The sequence below is a fragment of the Oncorhynchus tshawytscha genome, linkage group LG01 (assembly GCF_018296145.1).
Source record: "Oncorhynchus tshawytscha isolate Ot180627B linkage group LG01, Otsh_v2.0, whole genome shotgun sequence".
NCBI classification, from domain to species: domain Eukaryota; kingdom Metazoa; phylum Chordata; class Actinopteri; order Salmoniformes; family Salmonidae; genus Oncorhynchus; species Oncorhynchus tshawytscha.
Genome location: NC_056429.1, coordinates 15,509,381 through 15,529,560, shown reverse-complemented (window position 1 = coordinate 15,529,560; position 20,180 = coordinate 15,509,381). Strand labels below are relative to the sequence as shown.

Here is a 20,180-nt window from a genome sequence, read left to right as displayed (position 1 = left end):
TTGATATCATGGTCATTCTATATTTGATAGATCTGGGCATACCTATGGTTTGAAGGCGGGTAAGCGTAGGACATGAAACCACCTTGTCCAACCGACAATGCTCTCAATTGTAACTGTAGATGTATCCTGTTTAGATTATTAGGTCCTTGTATAGGGAGTCATGGTGACACAGCATACAGTTTAATGATAAGAGGAACGATCCAATGTCAAGCTACTACAAGGAGCATGCTTTAGGATAACTCTGCCAAAGGTTACAATTACTGATGAAACGCCATCCCATCCGTTTGGCAGAAAAATGTGGTGTTTGGGTAACACAATTTCATTGACAACAGTATTGGTTATGTTAGTTAAAGGTCAATGCTGTCTTCTGTAAAGCTCTATAGGGCTGTCTACTGGTCATTATCTCCACTGAGGATCTGTTGCAAATCATTTACAATGCACAGGACCTCTATGCCTACAGTATGAACTAGATGCAGTTTGGTGGTGGAAGGGTTGAGCTACCCCCCCCCCATACAATGTAAAGCACTGGGAGTAATCGTTAGCATAATTAAAGATGTAGATTATAAATGTAGTCAAATCTATTATGCAGATAGGTCATTTGTTGATTTCACATGGGGTTAATTCCTGGAAAGCTAGATAGTTATCTGGCAACGCCAAGCTGTATCTCTAATTTACGGTCGCTCCAAGACCCTGAATACAAGTACAACTAAGTCAAACAACTGCAGGTTGAGGGAAAGCAAACTTCTGTCCTTGACTAGAATACTAATACAATTTGAAAAAGAAAATGGAGGGAGGGAGAAACAAAATGCCCTCACCCCAAAAGAACCTGCAAGGCAGAAAATGCCAGAACACGTCAACCCCAGAAAAGGCCTCTGGATTGTTAAGGCCCACAACCTTCAAACAAATGCCCTGAACTGGGCCACTCTAGCCCCATGCGGTGGGAAAATGTTGTGAATGGGGTGCTGGGCCTGTGAGGAAGGGATCCGGTCTATTTTCCGGGGGATGAATCGGGGATGTGTTTGGGAGCAGGGGCTTCACTAAGCAGGAGTGATGTTTTAATTATAATCAGTCAGTGCAGACAGCTTAGAAATCTCACTTGACTGGAGGAATATATGATGGGGTTGGATGGGGCTCTTTGGGGTGCGACGGTGTGTGTGTGTGTGTGTGCCTGCATGCATGCCTGTGTGTGTCAGTCTGTAATGTATTTAGGGAGATCTATAAGGCTGAACATAATATTGAACCCAGTCCCACCTCCCCCTCCCACTATAGACCGAGAGAGAGACCCTGGGAGAATGTGTGTTTCCAAGGTTATGCAATCGACCCACCACACAGAGAAGGCACAGACCTCTAGTGTGCTGCATTGAGTGTGGGTGTGTGTGTGTGTGTGTGTGTGGGGTGGAAGAGGGGGGGGATGTGTGTGGGCTTTTCTGAATGGAACTAGAGGAAGGGGGGCTAGAAGAGGGTGCAGAGAAAAGTTGACGAGAAGCTCATTGAAGGCTGAACTAAAGTTTGGAGTTACCGAGATCCCCGCCCCTCCATGCACATTATATAGTGCAACCTGGACACCAACAGGCCAATATCTGGCTAACCATTCAAACCATAAGGCTGTCTTTACATCACTATGAAAGGTGAGTACGCACTGGGTGAAAAAAATATGCTTACTTTTCCATGCATCTGTACTGGTGAAATCATCATACACAATTACAGTGGCATATTTCCTGCTTCATTTTAGGTTGGCATGAGTTTGCACTCTTCTAAAAATAACTTCTTGTTGAATGGTTAAGTTTGATGAATATTCAGTGAGTATTGTTGAATCCTAGATGTTGGCTCTGCGCCATGCTTGGTTTGTCTTTATGAAGATATCCTATCTGGCCTGATGATGCTTCATTATTGAGACATTTGGGGACCCATTATTTGGCACATTTTTGATTGTGTAATAATGAAAACTGTCACTGAGGTTAGGAATAGTCTAGATGTTGATCTATTGAGAGGAGCTAATGTCCATGGATCTTATCCAGTCTTTATGACATGCAAGTCATGGATATACTATAAGAAGGTTGACAAGTCATGGATATACTTTAAGAAGGTAAGGTTGACAAGTCGTCTGTTGTTGACAACCTTTGGTGATGAGGTCCATAATCACTCTGTTGACAGGTTGCTTAACAAACGTGTGCAGATTCAGTTGGATCGATACAAATGCATTGAACATCTAAACCAATTTAAATGCAATGTGTTACTGTATCATTAGAAACAATACCAACTGCCCTGGTTAACCTTGGTTAATGAATAACATAAGAATCATGCATGACTTGCCTTGCCCTTTTGTCTTTAGAGTTAAATGTATAGTGGGTTGGGTTATGTTCCATTTGTTTATGCACCCTACATGAGGAGCTGTTATGTCACCCTACATAAGGAGTTGTTATGTCACCCTACATAAGGAGCTTTTATGTCACCCTACATAAGGAGATGTTAAGTCACCCTACATAAGGAGCTGTTATGTCACCCTACATAAGGAGATGTTATGTCACCCTACATAAGGATCTGTTATGATACCCTCTATAAGGAGCTGTTATGTCACCGTACATAAGGAGCTGCTATAGCACCCTACATAAGGAGCTGTTATGTTACATTTTATACACCCTTTATATAGTATGACACCAGCTTTTAGATGATTTGTCATGGATCCATGCCATGCTTGTGTAGGCGTTTGTGCTATATAAAACATGTATGAGTTATAGTTAGTTTGAAGTGGGACCATCCCCTCAACTCCATTATGCAATTACAAAATAATTACTAAACTACTGTAGTATGTAAGTCCATGTTAATGCAATATTGTTTCTAGAGTTACTGAATCAATTCTAAACATGAATACAGTGAGATCATCCATATGTAATGTGTTACCATGATAGATGCAGCCAGAGCCACAGGAGAAGTCATTCCTACTTTATGTTGGCTATACTTAGCTGATGCAGGTGTCTGGATAATGGGACCGGTCTAGAATATTATAGTTTTTTCTGTCAGACGGACAAAGTGAGAGGCATACAAATAGATTGAGTACAGTAATAATTTTTAATATACATTTCTGGTTCTTAAAACATTCAGCTTTTTTTGTTTTGTTAAACATGGCCCTACAGTAGCAACCCAGCAGATCTGATCCTGTGGTGGAAATCAATGTCATTGTTTACATTTTCACTGGGAGTTTTCACCCAGTTGTGTCCTTAAATCATCCAGGACCTTGTGCCTTGTACATTCTGACCACAATCAGTATGATGGGTTTTCACCCAGTTGTGTCCTTAACTCATCCAGGACCTTGTGCCTTGTACATTCTGACCACAATCAGTATGATGGGTTTTCACCCAGATCCAAGTGTTGACTTGACTTATCTCAGACAAACAAAGAGACTCCGATATTGGAGAATTTAAACATGTACGTACAGTATCACACTCAGTCTTAATGTAAACATAATTTCAGACAGATGTGTTGAATCATTTGATCAGAGATGTTAATTTATCTAACATTTTTATAATTTCGTAACGTGTTTGGTAATGGGTTGCATAATTCAAATCCAATACACCTGCCAGGCAATCTGAAAGTGCTTCATTATTCTAGTATGTTGGAATATGTCAGGTAACTGTGATCATGCTTTGCATTTTCCACTGTACTGACGTTGACAGTTAACGTATGCATTAACCTGATGTTTGGAGACCTTACAGTGTCATCTGTCAGCGTGTCTAGAACTGATTGACCACTTAAATATTTTGTCTTGCCCATTCACCCTCTGAATGGCACACATACACAATCCATGTCTCAATATTCTCAAGGCTTAAAAATCCTTCTTTGACCTGCCACCTCCCCTTCATCTACACTGATTGATCCCAATGTGTTGTACACACAGTGTTTTTAATGCAGTCATAGCATTGCCTCTGTGCATCTTCATTAAGAGATGTCCTAACATAATAATACTCAGTCAATCAGTTCTAGACACGCTGACAGATGACAGACTGAAAGGTCTCCAAACATCAGGTTAATGCATACGTTAACTGTCAACGTCAGTACAGTGGAAAATGCAAAGCATGATCACAGTTACCTGACATATTCCAACATACTAGAAGAATGAAGCACTTTTAAACAGACATGAACACACACGCATTCAAACCCACACATAGATTCTCACACATAGGAACACAACATGAACACAAACATATACGTGCACAGTCAAATAATAACCTCTGGGTTTTCTGGGAAAAGAGTAGACATAGTGATATCCCCTGACTATCCGTACATTTTTAAAACAAGAAAATTCTGCTGTCTGGTTTGCTTAATATAAGGAATTTGAAAGTATTTATACTTTTACTTTTGATGCTTAAGTATACTTTATCAATTAAATTTACTTTTGACACTGAAATTGGTTTAAAACCAAATACTTTGAAACTTTTGCTCAAGTAGTATTTTACTGGGGGACATTCACTTTTACTTGAGTCATTTTCTATTAAGGTATCTTTATTTTTACTCAAGTATGACAACTGGGTACTTTTCCACCACTGGTAGTCAGAAATAGTGATATCCAGTATTCAGACAGAAAGAGTGATATCTATTAGGCTGACAGAAAGAGTGATATCTAGTAGGCTGACAGAAAGAGTGATATCTAGTAGTTAGACAGAAAGAGTGATATCCATTAGGCTGACAGAAAGAGTGATATCTAGTAGGCTGACAGAAAGAGTGATATCCATTAGGCTGACAGAAAGAGTGATATCCATTAGGCTGACAGAAAGAGTGATATCCATTAGGCTGACAGAAAGAGTGATATCTAGTAGGCTGACAGAAAGAGTGATATCTAGTAGGCTGACAGAAAGAGTGATATCCATTAGGCTGACAGAAAGAGTGATATCCATTAGGCTGACAGAAAGAGTGATATCTAGTAGGCTGACAGAAAGAGTGATATCCAGTAGTCAGACAGAAAGAGTGATATCTATTAGGCTGACAGAAAGAGTGATATCTAGTAGGCTGACAGAAAGAGTGATATCTAGTAGTTAGACAGAAAGAGTGATATCCATTAGGCTGACAGAAAGAGTGATATCCAGTAGTCAGACAGAAAGAGTGATATCCATTAGGCTGACAGAAAGAGTGATATCTAGTAGGCTGACAGAAAGAGTGATATCTAGTAGGCTGACAGAAAGAGTGATATCCATTAGGCTGACAGAAAGAGTGATATCTAGTAGTCAGACAGAAAGAGTGATATCCATTAGGCTGACAGAAAGAGTGATATCCAGTAGGCTGACAGAAAGAGTGATATCCAGTAGGCTGACAGAAAGAGTGATATCCAGTAGGCTGACAGAAAGAGTGATACCCATAGGCTGACAGAAAGAGTGATACCCAGTAGGCTGACAGAAATAGTGATATCCAGTAGGCTGACAGAAAGAGTGATATCCAGTAGGCTGACAGAAAGAGTGATATCCAGTAGGCTGACAGAAAGAGTGATATCCAGTAGGCTGACAGAAAGAGTGATACCCATAGGCTGACAGAAAGAGTGATACCCAGTAGGCTGACAGAAATAGTGATATCCAGTAGGCTGACAGAAAGAGTGATATCCAGTAGGCTGACAGAAAGAGTGATATCCAGTAGGCTGACAGAGAGAGTGATATCCAGAAGGCTGACAGAAAGAGTGATACCCAGTAGGCTGACAGAGAGATTGATATCCAGAAGGCTGACAGAAAGAGTGATACCCAGTAGGCTGACAGAAAGAGTGATATCCAGTAGGCTGACAGAGAGAGTGATATCCAATAGGCTGACAGAAATAGTGATATCCAGTAGGCTGACAGAGAGTGATACCCAGTAGGCTGACAGAAAGAGTGTTATCCAGTAGGCTGACAGAAAGAGTGATATCCAGTGGGCTGACAGAGAGATTGATATCCAGAAGGCTGACAGAAAGAGTGATATCCAGTAGGCTGACAGAAAGAGTGATATCCAGTAGGCTGACAGAGAGATTGATATCCAGAAGGCTGACAGAGAGAGTGATATCCAGTAGGCTGACAGAGAGAGTGATATCCAGTAGGCTGACAGAAAGAGTGATATCCAGTAGGCTGACAGAGAGAGTGATATCCAGTAGGCTACCCACTGTAGTCAGTCAGTGAGTCTGTTGAAGTGCAGTCTTTTATGAGAGAGGTGAATGCTGGCCCAGTGACTTGGCTTGAGACTTTATGAAAGAGGTGAATGCTGGCCCAGTGGCTTTGCGTGAGGCTTTATGAGAGAGGGGAATGCTTGGCTTGAGGCTTGGCGTGCTCAGTTCTCCTCAGTCTTGGCCTTCATTTCAGACAGCCCCATAGCTTCTGTATAAACACCTATCTGCAAAGCAGCTGTCCTGTTACTAGAAATGAGGCAAATATTTATTCTCACCTAGTAAAAAAAAAAATTGGGGCCTACGCCCCTGGACTGGAGTCTGGAGAGGTCTCAGTGTGGAGGAATTTGGCTTGTGGGTCACGCTGCTCCCGTGGCCCATACTGAGCCTGTGAAAAACCAAGGTAAAGTGTGATCAGGCTCCCTGGCAGCCTGGAGATCTCCTCTCTATGCCATCCTAGCAACACAAAGAAGCCCCTTGCCAATAAGAGGCTCCAGTCCTTTATGATGCCAAGCCTTCATTCCCACCAAATACCTTCTGAAAACAAGGGGCTCTATTTTTACCGCTGGCCACAATTTGGCCCAGGCTCAGAAGATGTTGGCTCATCTCTCCCCTCCACCCAATCCACCCTGCCCTGCTCTGCCAGTGATAGGCTGAGCTAAGAGCACATTCCCAAAGCTTATGGCACAGCGGGGTTGCCATCTCTCCTATTGTTGCAGACCTAAATTCAACTCTCTCTGCCTAGAAAACAGCCATCTTATTAGACCCAGGAGAGCCAGGTCAGAATGGCCCTGGTGTTTTGGGTTAAGGGGGGGAGGATTCTTGGAACAGTCCTCTCCCGCAGGCCGAACATTAATTTGTTTTGTTTGATCTGTGACAGGAGGGGCTACTGGACTAACCAAGTTGAGAGAGGGAGACAGGGGGTCAGAGAGAGATAGAGTGAGGGAGAGAGAGAGCGAGCGAGAGGGAAGAAGAGAGAAAGGGAGAGAGGGAGTGAAAGAGAAAGAAACAGAGAGGGAGAGGGAGGGGAGGGTGATGAGAGGCCTTGTTAATGAGATATGACAGCAGTGAGCACGGTCAGTGAGCTGTCTGTTTCCTCTTTCAGCATCACTGGACCTAAACACCGTCCGGCCATGAGTTGTGAAGCTCAAAGAAGCCGTCACGTAAGACCCAATTTTCAGTGACTGGACCCCTTCTAGACAGGGAGGGACAGAGTGTACAAAACATTAAGAACACCTTCCTAATATTGAGTTGCACAGGGATGCTGGCCCATGTTGACTCCAATGCTTCCCACAGTTGTGTCAAGTTGGCTGCATGTTCTTTGGATGTTGGACCATTTTTGATACACACAGGAAACTGTTGAGTGTGAAAAACCCAACAGCGTTGCAGTTCTTGACACACTCAAACCAGTGCGCCCTGGCACCTACTTCCATATCCCGTTCAGACACTTACATCTTTTGTCTTGCCCATTAACCCTCTGAATGGCAAACATACACAATCCATGTCTCAATATTCTGTCTCAAGGCTTAAAAATTCTTCTTTAACCTGTCTCCTCCCCTTCATCTACACTGATTGAAGTGGATTTAACAAGTGACATCAATAAGGGATCATAGCTTTCACCTGGATTCACCTGGTCAGTCAATGTCATTTAAAGAGCAGGTGTTATTAATGTTTTGTCAATGTTTGACTCTTTCTTGCTTGTGGTAAATTGTGTGTGAGAACTACAGAATGTCTTGAAATTCTTCCTTCTCTCACACCTCTTGCTGCTTGACCTTTGTTCCAAACACTCAAAGGGGATGTATGCAGAACTGAAGGGCCCCTATAACCCCCATGTCCTTGAGGCTTGCACTCCTCCCATTGTTCAATTCCAGGAGATAGTCCCTAGGGAGACTTAAGGACTGTAAAGCTGTGTTTGCTTTAAGATGAGCCAGTTGATCTGGGAGTGGTGTGATAAAGGTATACAGATACTACAGGAGAAACCCCTTCTCTGCTCTATACCACTACACAGTAAATACAAGACTGTAGGCTGTGGGGTTAGCCTATATAATTATGTAAGGTAGTGTTACTCTCCCTCCTAGTGTCTCACCTCTCCTCCACTCACTCTAACGTGTTGCTTCTTCAGGCGACATGGAGAGCCTGCCCAAGATGGACCCCTCCAACGACCACAGTCGGCCCCTGGACATTGTGCCACAGAGCGATGAGAAGATGAAGGAAAGGGGTCAGTGGGGAAACAAGGTGGAGTTTGTCCTGTCTGTCGCCGGGGAGATCATAGGACTGGGAAATGTGTGGCGCTTCCCTTACCTGTGCTACAAGAACGGAGGCGGTAGGTGTTAACCTTTTACTGCATTGGGCTAAATCTAGGTCACTCAGAGTGTTTCTTGGTAGTCTTAAACACATATTTTGAAACAAAAGTATATACACCTCACACACATGGTTATGGGCTAAAAGAAAAGAAGACACATGTACCATGTCAGATATAGAGTTGAAATGTATTCGATGTTGAGTTTGCATCCCAATATTACACTTTATATACATCACAGAAGACTGAAATATAACAAAACCGTTTCACATAGTAAGACCAGATTTTTGGCCTTTTTTAAAAATATATATTTTTTAATAATGTAATTATGAAAAATATTAATATCATTCCACCCATGAGGCCACTTGGTCATTTGAGTGCAGGGAAGGGATACCATCACAGTGCTCAATGACAACATGTCACATCCTTTTGTTCATATTGGTTCATAATTGTCCTTCAGTACTATTGATCAGGACAGCTGTGACTGATGTCACATCCATATCATTAAAGAAATGTAAGTTTACCTACTATATTACCTTTAACTGACCCAAAGCCTGTTGTTATGAACTTAAATGGCACTGGAGCCTTTGAGTACATTGTGTTTTAATGCTAGAAACAGTTATGAAGGGCTTCTGTGCCGCCTGCCAAGCCCAGACACATAAAACATATTAATCATGCAGTACAACAGTAGCAAACAACACACTCCTGTTTGGAATGTATTATATCCCACAATATTATGGAGGTACCAATTAAAACCAGCTTTTCAGAATGACAGGGCTGATGTCTTTTAAAGGTAGTTCTGGGTTTCTTAAACTTCATTGTTTTTATATCTGTAGAACGTTAGGGTGAAGATGATGTATCATAAAATGTAAAATGTATCATTTTATCAGAAAACAATAATTGATGTATTATGTCTAACCCCCATTTCTCATATCTTGGTAAAATGTTATCGTAATAGCATTGTAACAGCAAGCTCGCCATTGTCCAAATGATTTACATTATTATACAAATGACAGTAATTTGATCAACATTGCCAAATCATTTGGAAAATAAATAAACTTAATACACACAGTTCACAAAGTTACTCCTCATTCTTCTGGAGGTTCTCCAAATGGGGGTCTTCCGTTCACCATTAATTGTAACAGAAGTTGTGCTGCAAGATCTGTGGATATCCTACCCGGCAAAGGAAATGTGGGATGTGGACTTTATAACTGGCCAAATCAAGGCATAGCATTTTAGAGTACCTTTGGGACATCCAACCTTGACATGTTGCCTCAAAAAGCATCATCCTTGTTGATTGCATATGTCATCTGACCTCATATCAAAATGGTGTTCTAGTGCTCGAATCGACACCTTGATAACTTCTCTCCTCTGCCCTTCTCCTCCCAACAGGTGCTTTCTTCATCCCCTACCTGATCTTCCTCTTCACGTGTGGGATCCCAGTATTCTTCCTGGAGACAGCTCTAGGACAGTACACCAGCGAGGGAGGTGTCACCTGTTGGAGGAAGATCACTCCACTGTTTGAAGGTGATCCTCCACTAATGTCTACGGTCTATGAAGCAATGCCTTTCTTCACGGATTTGCTCATTTGGATGTTCCTGTGAAACTACTGTCTTTTTGGTTATATTACAGTTACAAAACATTTTGTCAGAACTATATTTTGTTTAATGTGCACTGCATTTGAATGTGTTTCAAGGACAGGATTAAAGGGAAAAATCCGCTCAAAAACGATCACGTTGCTTCTTGAAAGGGCAAAACATTTTGGGACTATATCAACAGTGGACTAATTATAAAAAATACCAAAATATAGTTTTTTTGTGGATTTTACCTCTATCTACAGCCATGTCTACTACTTGTCTGCATAACGGAATTGAATAAGAGAGACATTTTGAGAACTTTTTGCTTAGTGCGTGTGTGTTTGTGCATGCTTGTCTGCCAGTATGTAGTAGGAGGGGGTTGATGTAATGGTTGGCATGCCTCTGACACTGGCACACTTCCAAGTATCCAACGCTTTCATCATTCAATTGGCCCCTAATAAGGACAATATAACTGTAGACATTCACACAGGAGCCAGAGAGGCTACCGGATGGGAAATGGTGGAGTCGGCAATGTGAATGAAGACATGGTTTTCATGCGTGTTGTTGTATTCAACATTGAAAGGCATTGTCATAGCCAACCACAATGCTCCACTTGTCCTTGGTCCCCGCTGCAGGAGTGGGCTATGCCACACAAGTCATCGTGGCTCTGTTGAACTTCTATTACATCATCGTCCTGGCCTGGGCCATCTTCTACCTGTCCTACTCCTTCACCTGGGACCTGCCCTGGGCCTCCTGCAACAACACATGGAACACAGGTCAGAGATCCACCATAGGCTCAGTGGACGTTTTCCTTATTCAATCTTGTCAAAGCTCTTCCTCAAGGGCAGAAGGAATATGATTGGTTGGAGGAAATGGCTCCATGGAAATGTTGCTGGTTCAAATGTTACCCAACCCCTAACCCTAACCAATTGAGATTACTTTAACTGAACCAATCATATTTACTGCCTAAACATTCACATTGTTTCTGCCCTCGAGACACGATCGAATGAGGAAAACTCCAGTATGCCACCATATACAGAGAGAGGTTGAGCAGAAACATACAGGACTACACTCAATTATTAATCAAATGTATTTCTAAAGGCCTTTTTACATCAGCAGTTGGTGGTGTCCTGTGTAAGTCTTACCTAACGTTAGAATATGGTTGGGTTCCCAAGAGAAACCATATAGCTGGTGTCCTCACTGAGCTTGTGCAAACTTGTTGTGCATTTCTGTTCTCAAGATTCTTGCATGGAGTTCCAGAGGAGGAATGACTCGTTCAATCAGCCACGTCTGAACGCCACGTCTCCTGTCATTGAGTTCTGGGAGTAAGTACTAAGAGTCTATTGTTTCTCCATCTCCTTAAGGAGCCTGGGTGGCCTACTGTTTATTCCTCTGCCAACTGGCCGTTGTCTTGCCAACTGGTGTTGCACTGCTGAATACAAAAACACGATGGCTTGAAGATAGTCTTCTTTATGGGTGATTTTAAGGGCTGTGGTGTCCTTACAGATACCTCCATAATGTACATGTTTGCTCTGTAATTTCAGAGCTTACTAATCATGTTTGGTTATCTGTAAATATCAATCACACATGTATGCACTTATAGTTATCTCACGTTATCTGTTCCCTTGTGTGTTTGGGATTTTGTAGGCGGAGGGTTCTGCGTATCTCCTCTGGCATAGACAATATAGGATCTCTCAACTGGGACCTGGTTCTGTGTCTGGCCATAGCCTGGATACTGGTTTACTTCTGTATCTGGAAGGGAGTCAAGTCCACTGGCAAGGTACTCTACATTCTGTCTCTGTGAGCCTCCCTAATACAGTTCCTGACCAGGAAGAACCTCTGAGCCCTATCCTGATTGATTGAGTGATTTTATTTGGCAGTTTAAGAAATACAATGATTTATTTCTATTGTGGTCCCTTAAAGTGCATGGTGCAATAAATGATATAGAAACAGACATGAAAATGGTTCTACCTTTCAGTCATCAGAAAGCTTTTGACATACGTTTAAAAATAGGTTTTGGTCGGTATAGCTTTAAGTTGTTGTGGTAGTTTATTCCACTTAACAGCACCGGTATATAGAAAGGTACCGGAAAGGCTCTTACATTTGAAAAAGTCAATTGCATAGTCTCTGGCAATGAATAGGACCAAGAGTTGCTCCTGGTCTGAGCACTTGTTCAGGACATATTCTAAGTAATTATACGCATTTCTCAACGTTGTTAACACCTTTGAACAGCCAAGTACTCTAGGTATGTGGTCCTGTTGAAGTCTGGCAGATAACGTGATACAGTAGCTGAGATGACTACACTCTTAGAAAAAAGGGTTACAAAATAGTTATTTGGCTGTCCCCATAGGAGAACCCTTTTTGGTTCTAGGTAGAACCCTTTCTACAGAGGGTTCTTCCTAAGGGTTCTTCCTATGTTGACAGCAGAAAAACCCTTTACGTTCTAGATAGCTCTTTTTTTTTAGAGTGTGTGGTAGAGACCATTCAATGACTCTTTTGCTTCTTATTATGAATAGACACCTGCTTAACCCACTGTGTTGTACATTGCTATCTGTGATTCTTGGTGCTGTACTGTTTTTCACTGTGCATACCGTAGCCGTGTGTATGTACAGTACAACCCTAACCCTGTTCCCTCAGGTGGTGTATTTCACAGCTACCTTCCCCTATATCATGCTGTGTATCCTGCTCATCAGAGGGGTCACCCTACCAGGAGCCTTCATAGGAATCCAATTCTACCTCTACCCAGACCTGAGCCGCCTGTCCGACCCACAGGTACGCACACACAAACACACACGCACACATCCCGACCATCACATCTGTGGGAAGTGGAAAAGCCCCACAGTGTGTGTGGACAGTGGTTGACACGATGACCCTATAGACTGACTGACCCAGCACTCCTCTGACCTCTGCCTGTCAGAAATAGAACACCTCACAGTCACACCTCTTGTTTATTCCCCAAGGTTACTATAGTTACTGTAGAACTTTGTTCCAGTACATATAACTTGGACGATAAATGATTCACTTCGTTAGCTGAGCGAGTAATACTAATATGAAAGTGATTATTATACTTTGATTAGGAGGAGTGGTGCTTTGGGAGTGATGTAGGATTGTCCTCCAACCCCTTGGGAGCTAGCGCAATATCACCAAGAATGTTATAGAGCTGGATCATTAACAAATAAAACCTTGTCTGGTCAAGAGAGCAGAACATGACATGGGAAAAACCAGGAGGATGTTGTCTTTCAAACTAATGCCGTGCCAGAGAATGACAGAATCTGTAAAGTTGCCAGTCCCTAGAAATATTTGACGAGTGAGAGGATCTGGAGAGAAGAATACAGGTGTGCCAAGCTTGTAGTGCCATACCCAAGGAGAATTGAGGATAATCGATGCCAAAGGTGCTTCAACAAAGTACTGAGTAAAGAGTCTGAATACTTAAAAATAAATAAATAGGCAAACATTCTAAAAACCTGTTTTTGCCTTGTCATTATGGGATATTGTGTGTAGAATGATGAGGGGGGAAAACGATTTCATCCATTTTAGAATAAGGCTGTAACATAACAAAATGTGAAAAAAGTCAAGGGGTCTGAATAATTTACAAATGCACTGTATACACTACCGGTCAAATGTTTTAGAACACCTACTCATTCAAGGGATTCTTTATTTTTGCTATTTTCTACATTGTCGAATAATAGTGAAGACATCAAAACTATGAAATAACACATATGGAATCATGTAGTAACCTATCAAGGCACAAGCCGAGACCCAGCTGCAGACACAGGAGGCAGATGGTTGGAGTCCTACACGGAACCCAAACCGGCTGCGCGCGTGCGCCATCGTGCATACATTTATTTTGCCCCCACACACCAAACGCGATCACGACATGCAGATCACGACACGCCAAGAGGGTGCAAAGCTGTCATCAAGGCAAAGGGTGGCTATTTGAAGAATCTCAAATATAAAATATATTTTGATTTGTTTAACACTTTTTTGGTTTCTACATGATTCCATGAGTTATTTCATAGTTTTGATTTCTTCACTATTACTCTGCAATGTAAAATATTAAAATATAGAAAAATGTAAATATCAAAACAAACTCTGAACCAATGACATTAATTTGGGGACAGGTCGAAAAGCATTAAACATGTATGGGAATTTAGCTAGTTAGCTTGCACCTGCTAGCTTACGTTAATTTGTCCTATTCAGCTAGCTTGCTGTTGCTAGCCTGGGATATAAACATTGAGTTTATAAATGGTCCTGGGATATAAACATTGAGTTGTTATTTTACCTGAAATGCACAAGGACCTCTACTCCGACAATTCATCCACACATAAAACGGCCAACCGAATCGTTTCTAGTCATCTCTCCTCCTTCCAGGCTTTTTCATCTTTGAACTTATATGGTGATCGCATCTAAACTTTCATTGTATTACCACGACAACCGGCAACAAAGTTTGTCTTTCAATCACCCAAGTGGGTATAACCATTGAGGAGATGGCACGTGGGTACCTGCTTCTATAAACCAATGAGGAGATGAGAGAGGCAGGACTTTCAGCGCGATCTGCGTCAGAAATAGGAATGTCTTCTATTTTAGCCCTTGGCGTCGCAGACGCTCGTTGGCGCGTGCGAGCAGTGTGGGTGGAATAATTGAATAACATGGATTTCTACATTTATTTTGTGACGCTCGCACACGCGACATGTCCGGTCTGGTCAGCATGTTACAATGTTTAATAATCCAAAAGGAGTAGACAAGAGAATGGTCGTGGACAGGCAAAAGGTCAAACCAGATCAGAGTCCAGGAGGTACAGAGTGGCAGAAAGGCTCATGGTCAAGGCAGGCAGAATGGTCAGGCAGATAGATGGGTACAGTGTCCAGAAACTGGCAAGGGTCAAAACCGGGAAGACTATCAAAAAGAGAATAGCAAAAGGAGAACAGGAAAAACACGCTGGTTGACTTGACTAACATATAAGACGAACTGGCACAGAGAGAAATGGATAAATACAATGGGGGAAATAAGCAACACCTGGAGGGGGTGGAGACAATCACAGGAACAGGTGAAACAGATCAGGGCGTGACAGTAACCGAAAAAGAGTTAACCAAATCAAAATATATTTTATATTTGAGATTCTTCAAATAGCCACCCTTTGCCTTGATGACAGCTTTGAACACTCTTGACATTCTCTCAACCAGGAATGCATTTCAATTAACGTGTGTGCCTTGTTAAATATGAATTTGTGGAATTTAGTTCCTTCTTAATGAGTTTGAACCTATCAGTTGTGTTGTGACAAGGAAGATACAGAATATAGCCCTATTTGGTAAAAGACCAAGTCCATATTATGGCAAGAACAGCTCAAATAAGCAAAGAGAAATGACAGTCCATCACTACTTTAAGACATGGTCAGGAATATTTCAAGAACTTTGTAAGTTTCTTCAAGTGCAGTCGCAAAAACCATCAAGTGCTATGATGAAACTGGCTCTCATGAGGACTGCCACGGGAATCGAAGACCCAGAGTTACCTCTGCTGCAGAAGATAAGTTTGTTCGAGTTACCAGGCTCAAAAATTGCAGCCCAAATAAATGCTTCAGAGTTCAACAGACACATCTCAACATCAACTGTTCAGATAAGACTGTGTGAATCAGGCCTTCATGGTTGAATTGCTGCAAAGAAACCACTACTAAAGGACACCAATAAAAAGAAGAGACTTGCTTGGGAAATTTGTCCTTTGGTGTGGAGTACAAATTGGAGATTTTTAGTTCCCACCGCCGTGTCTTTCTGAGACAAGGTGTGGAAGAGCGGATGATCTCTGCATGTGTATTTCCAACCGTAAAGCATGGAGGAGGTGGTATGGTGTGGGGGTGCTTTGCTGGTGACACTGTGTGATTTATTTAGAATTTAATGCACACTTAACCAGCATGGCTACCATAGCATTCTGCAGAAATACTCCATCCCATCTGGTTTGGGCTTAGTGGAACTATCATCTGTTTTTCAACAGGACAATGACCCAACACACCTCCAGGCTGTGTAGGGGCTATTTTACCAAGAAGGAGAGTGATGGAAAAGCAGCCAACAAGTGCTCAGTATATGTGGGAATTCCGTCAAGACTGTTGGAAAAGCATTCCAGGTGAAACTGGTTGAAAGAATGCCAAGAGTTTGCAAAGCTGTCATCAAGGCAAAGGGTGGTTATTTGAAGAAACTCATATAAAATCTATTTTGATTTGTGTAACACTTTTTTGGTTACTACATGATTCCATATGTGTTATTTCATAGTTTTGACGTCTTCACTATTACTCTGCAATGTAGAAAATAGTACAAATATACAAAAACTCTTGAATGAATAGGTGTTCTAAAACCTTTTACCGGTAGTACAGGTATATGTGTCTTTCAAATCTTTGAATGTTCTCAAACCATTACTGTCCATGATATTGGCAAGTTACGGATTCCAAATTTGGACCATTGTGGGGATGCAGAAGGCTGCCTTCCAGATTGCAAGGCATTATTGGGAAATATTGGCTTATGGGCATGCCAAGTTACATTGTTTAAACATTTTGCACCAAATATAAAATGTGTGAGCAATAACAGGACATCTACTCCATTTATTAATCAGGGCATTAGAAGTCAAGCAAAGAACACCATGCCATGCAATTGTGAATACACTTCATGATTAAAATATTTCATTATAGGCCCATGGGAATAAAAAAACAAAGAAGATCAAGCAAGCCAAGTCCCAATTTGTGCAGAATAGTGTATGAAATATTTGGATAGTTAGGATCGGACCCTTTTTATACATTTTTTCCTAAAATAACATACCCAAATCTAAATGCCTGTAGCTCAGGACCTGAAACAAGGATATGCATATTCTTGATACCATTTGAAAGGAAACACTAAGAAGTTTGTGGAAATGTGAAATTAATATAGAATAATATAACACATTAGATCTGGTAAAAGATAATACAAAGAAAAAACATTTAGTTTCCTATTTTTTATTTTATTTTACATCATCTTTGAAATGCAAGAGAAAGGCCTATTTAGATTTTGGCCACTAGACGGCAGCAATGTATGTGCAAAGTTTTAGACTGATACAATTAACCATTGCATTACTGTTCAAAATATTGTATCAAGTCTGCCCAAATGTACCTAATTGGTTAATTGATACATTTTCAAGTACATAACTGTGCACTCTCCTCAAACAATAGCATGGTATTTTTTCACTGTAATAGCTACTGTAAATTGAACAGCACAATTTAAGCTTTCTGACCATATAAGAGATGTCTATGTCCTGGGAAGTGTTCTTGTTGCTTACAACATCATGCTAATCACATTAGCTCAACCATCCTGCGCAGGACACCGCTCCCTAAAGGCCGACATTTGTTTCTTTTCAGTTAAATCTGGTCGTTTCAATTCAAATGTGACTATAGTTACATTCTCCATTCTCTTTTTTATGTTATATCCTGGCAATTATTTTTGTTGTAGCCCGTTCTCCAGTTCACAGTGCTGTATGGGTTTTGACTAACAGCTGTTATAAACTTCAGCACAACAAGAAGATGCCCCCACCTCTCCCGCTAATTGGGGTACTTTTGCACATTTGTTGTTGTGAGTGAGGGAAATGCTGTATATCGAGATGTCACCAAATGCTTCTTTCTATTGTTGTTATCTATTCAGTAACATTCCATAATCATTCATTCATTCAGAAGGTGCGCTCACTTATGTCCTCACTCAGATGACTGACCGGCAACATCTATCCTAAACAGCCTAAACAGAATTTTCACACCTAGCCAAGCTATTAGACAATCCTTTTGTAAGTTATTGGAGGTGTGAATGTTTCTGTCCAAGAGTCTCTCTTCTGTCCAAGGGCCTCTCTTCTCTCGCACTATAGAGTCCTGCATGGGCCAAAAAAATCAGCTGGTGGGTGGTCCCGGAGTTGAGAGAGAACTTGGGTATTGACTTGATGTGGCCCGACGATTTTCCCGAAACAGGATACTTGTGCCTTACAGCCCATTACATAAACAAAGAGTGTTGTCTGGTGGAGTGGTGCTATTCAGCACAGAGTGGGACAGTTCCCAATTCAAAACTGCAGACAACAGAAGGCCAGCTGTTCTGAAAGAATAGCCATACGCAGGCCATGGGCCATCCGCAGGCCATAGGTCATTCGCAGGCCATGGGCCATCCGCAGGCCATGGGCCATCCGCAGGCCATAGGCCATCCGCAGGCCATGGGCCATCCGCAGGCCATGGGCCATCCGCAGGCCATGGGCCATCCGCAGGCCATGGGCCATCCGCAGGCCATGGGCCATCCGCAGGCCATGGGCCTAAACTGGTGTGGCTGGTAAAAGTTTCAGTAGGCTTATACTCAATATGTAGGATTTTTGCAGCATATATTCGATTCCAGGAATTGTTTTTTAAGTTACAATTAAATTACGGTGTTATCTAAACTATATTGAATGTAATATCTTGTTTTGTTATGTCGGCTATAGGCTTTCTGTAGGTTAAGGCTCTTTCAAAGTCATTTGAGTTATTACATAAACAAAGAGTGTTGTCTGGTGGAGTGGTGCTATTCAGCACAGAGTGGGACAGTTCCCAATTCAAAACTGCAGACAACAGAAGGCCAGCTGTTCTGAAAGAATAGCCATACGCAGGCCATGGGCCATCCGCAGGCCATAGGTCATTCGCAGGCCATGGGCCATCCGCAGGCCATGGGCCATCCGCAGGCCATGGGCCATCCGCAGGCCATGGGCCATCCGCAGGCCATGGGCAGGCCGCAGGCCATGGGCCATCCGCAGGCCATGGGCCTAAACAGGTGCGGCTGGTAAAAGTTTCAGTAGGCTTATACTCAATATGTAGGATTTTTGCAGCCTATATTCGATTCCAGGAATTGTTTTTTAAGTTACAATTAAATTACGGTGTTATCTAAACTATATTGAATGTAATATCTTGTTTTGTTATGTCGGCTATAGGCTTTCTGTAGGTTAAGGCTCTTTCAAAGTCATTTGAGTTGTCAATATGCCGCATTGCATTGTGAAAATAAAAATAAATCATTCTTAATTTATGGCATGATTTCTTTTATCCAAATGTTGAATAGACGTGCAGAAAAATTCAGTCATCCAGGAAATAGGAATAATAGTCTACTGTCTGGAGTCATAAAAACAATTAGGCTAAATAAATTGACGTTATTTTGTTGGGTAATGGATCATCTCACGGAACTCATAAGAAGCGTCTTCTCTGTTCAACATAATTATTCATTCAGAATGTTAAACCCATAGGCCCGCAGTAAATTAAATTAGATTACCAGGTTCATTTTTCATTCGATTTTACTACCTACAGTATATTCAGTAGAGAGGGGGTAGCCTATTATAGCCTTTAAATGCTTGTACTTGTCATTGTTGAGGAAATACATTTTGAGGTACAATCACGAATATCCTACCAATGGGACATCAAAACTGTAATATCCTATGTTTCATGGAATCGTGGCTGAATGACGACATGGATATTCAGCTAGCGGGATATACTCTGCACCGGCAGGATAGAACAGCACACACTGAATGACGACATGGGGGGGTTCGGTGAGCGAGTTTTTTAGCAAGTGCATCGGTGATGTTGTGACTATTAAAACCTTCCCCAACCAGAAACTGTAGATTGATGGCAGCATTCACAAAAAAATGAAACAAACCACTGCTTTTTATTCATGGCAAGGCGACTGGAAACATGACCGAATACAAACACTGTAGCTATTCCCTCCGCAAGGCAATCAAACAAGCTAAGCATCAGTATAGAGACTAAGTAGAGTCACAATTCAACGGCTCAGACACGAGACGTATGTGGCAGGGTCTACATCACGGATTACAGAAAGAAAATCATCCCCGTCACGGACACCGATGTCTTGTTCCCAGACAAACTAAACAACTTCTTTGCTCGCTTTGAGGACAATACAGTGCCACTGACATGGCCCGCTACCAAAACCTGGGGGCTCTCCTTCACCGCAGCCAATGTGAGTAAAACATTTAACCTGTTAACCCTCGCAAGACTGCCGGCCCAGACGGCATCCCTAGCCGCGTCCTCAGAGCATGAGCAGACCAGCTGGCTGGGGTGTTTACGGATATATTCAATCAATCCCTATCTTGGTCTGCTGTTCCCACATGCTTCAAGAGGGCCACCATTGTTCCTGTTCCCAAGAGAGCTAAGGTAACTGAGCTAAATGACTAC

General features: G+C 41.9%; 1 protein-coding gene across 1 annotated transcript in view; it reads left to right on the top strand.

Moving 5' to 3' along the window:
* The first annotated feature begins 1,468 nt into the window (after window positions 1-1,468).
* Window positions 1,469-20,180, top strand: part of LOC112227167 (sodium- and chloride-dependent GABA transporter 2-like) — a 50,111-nt gene continuing 31,399 nt past the window's right edge. Inside the window, exons 1-7 of the mRNA XM_042301277.1 lie at window positions 1,469-1,628; window positions 8,238-8,438; window positions 9,807-9,941; window positions 10,627-10,767; window positions 11,232-11,316; window positions 11,639-11,771; window positions 12,629-12,763. Of these exons, the coding sequence (XP_042157211.1) occupies window positions 1,622-1,628; window positions 8,238-8,438; window positions 9,807-9,941; window positions 10,627-10,767; window positions 11,232-11,316; window positions 11,639-11,771; window positions 12,629-12,763 (837 nt within the window). The 5' untranslated portion in view covers window positions 1,469-1,621. The remainder of the gene's footprint in view (window positions 1,629-8,237; window positions 8,439-9,806; window positions 9,942-10,626; window positions 10,768-11,231; window positions 11,317-11,638; window positions 11,772-12,628; window positions 12,764-20,180) is intronic.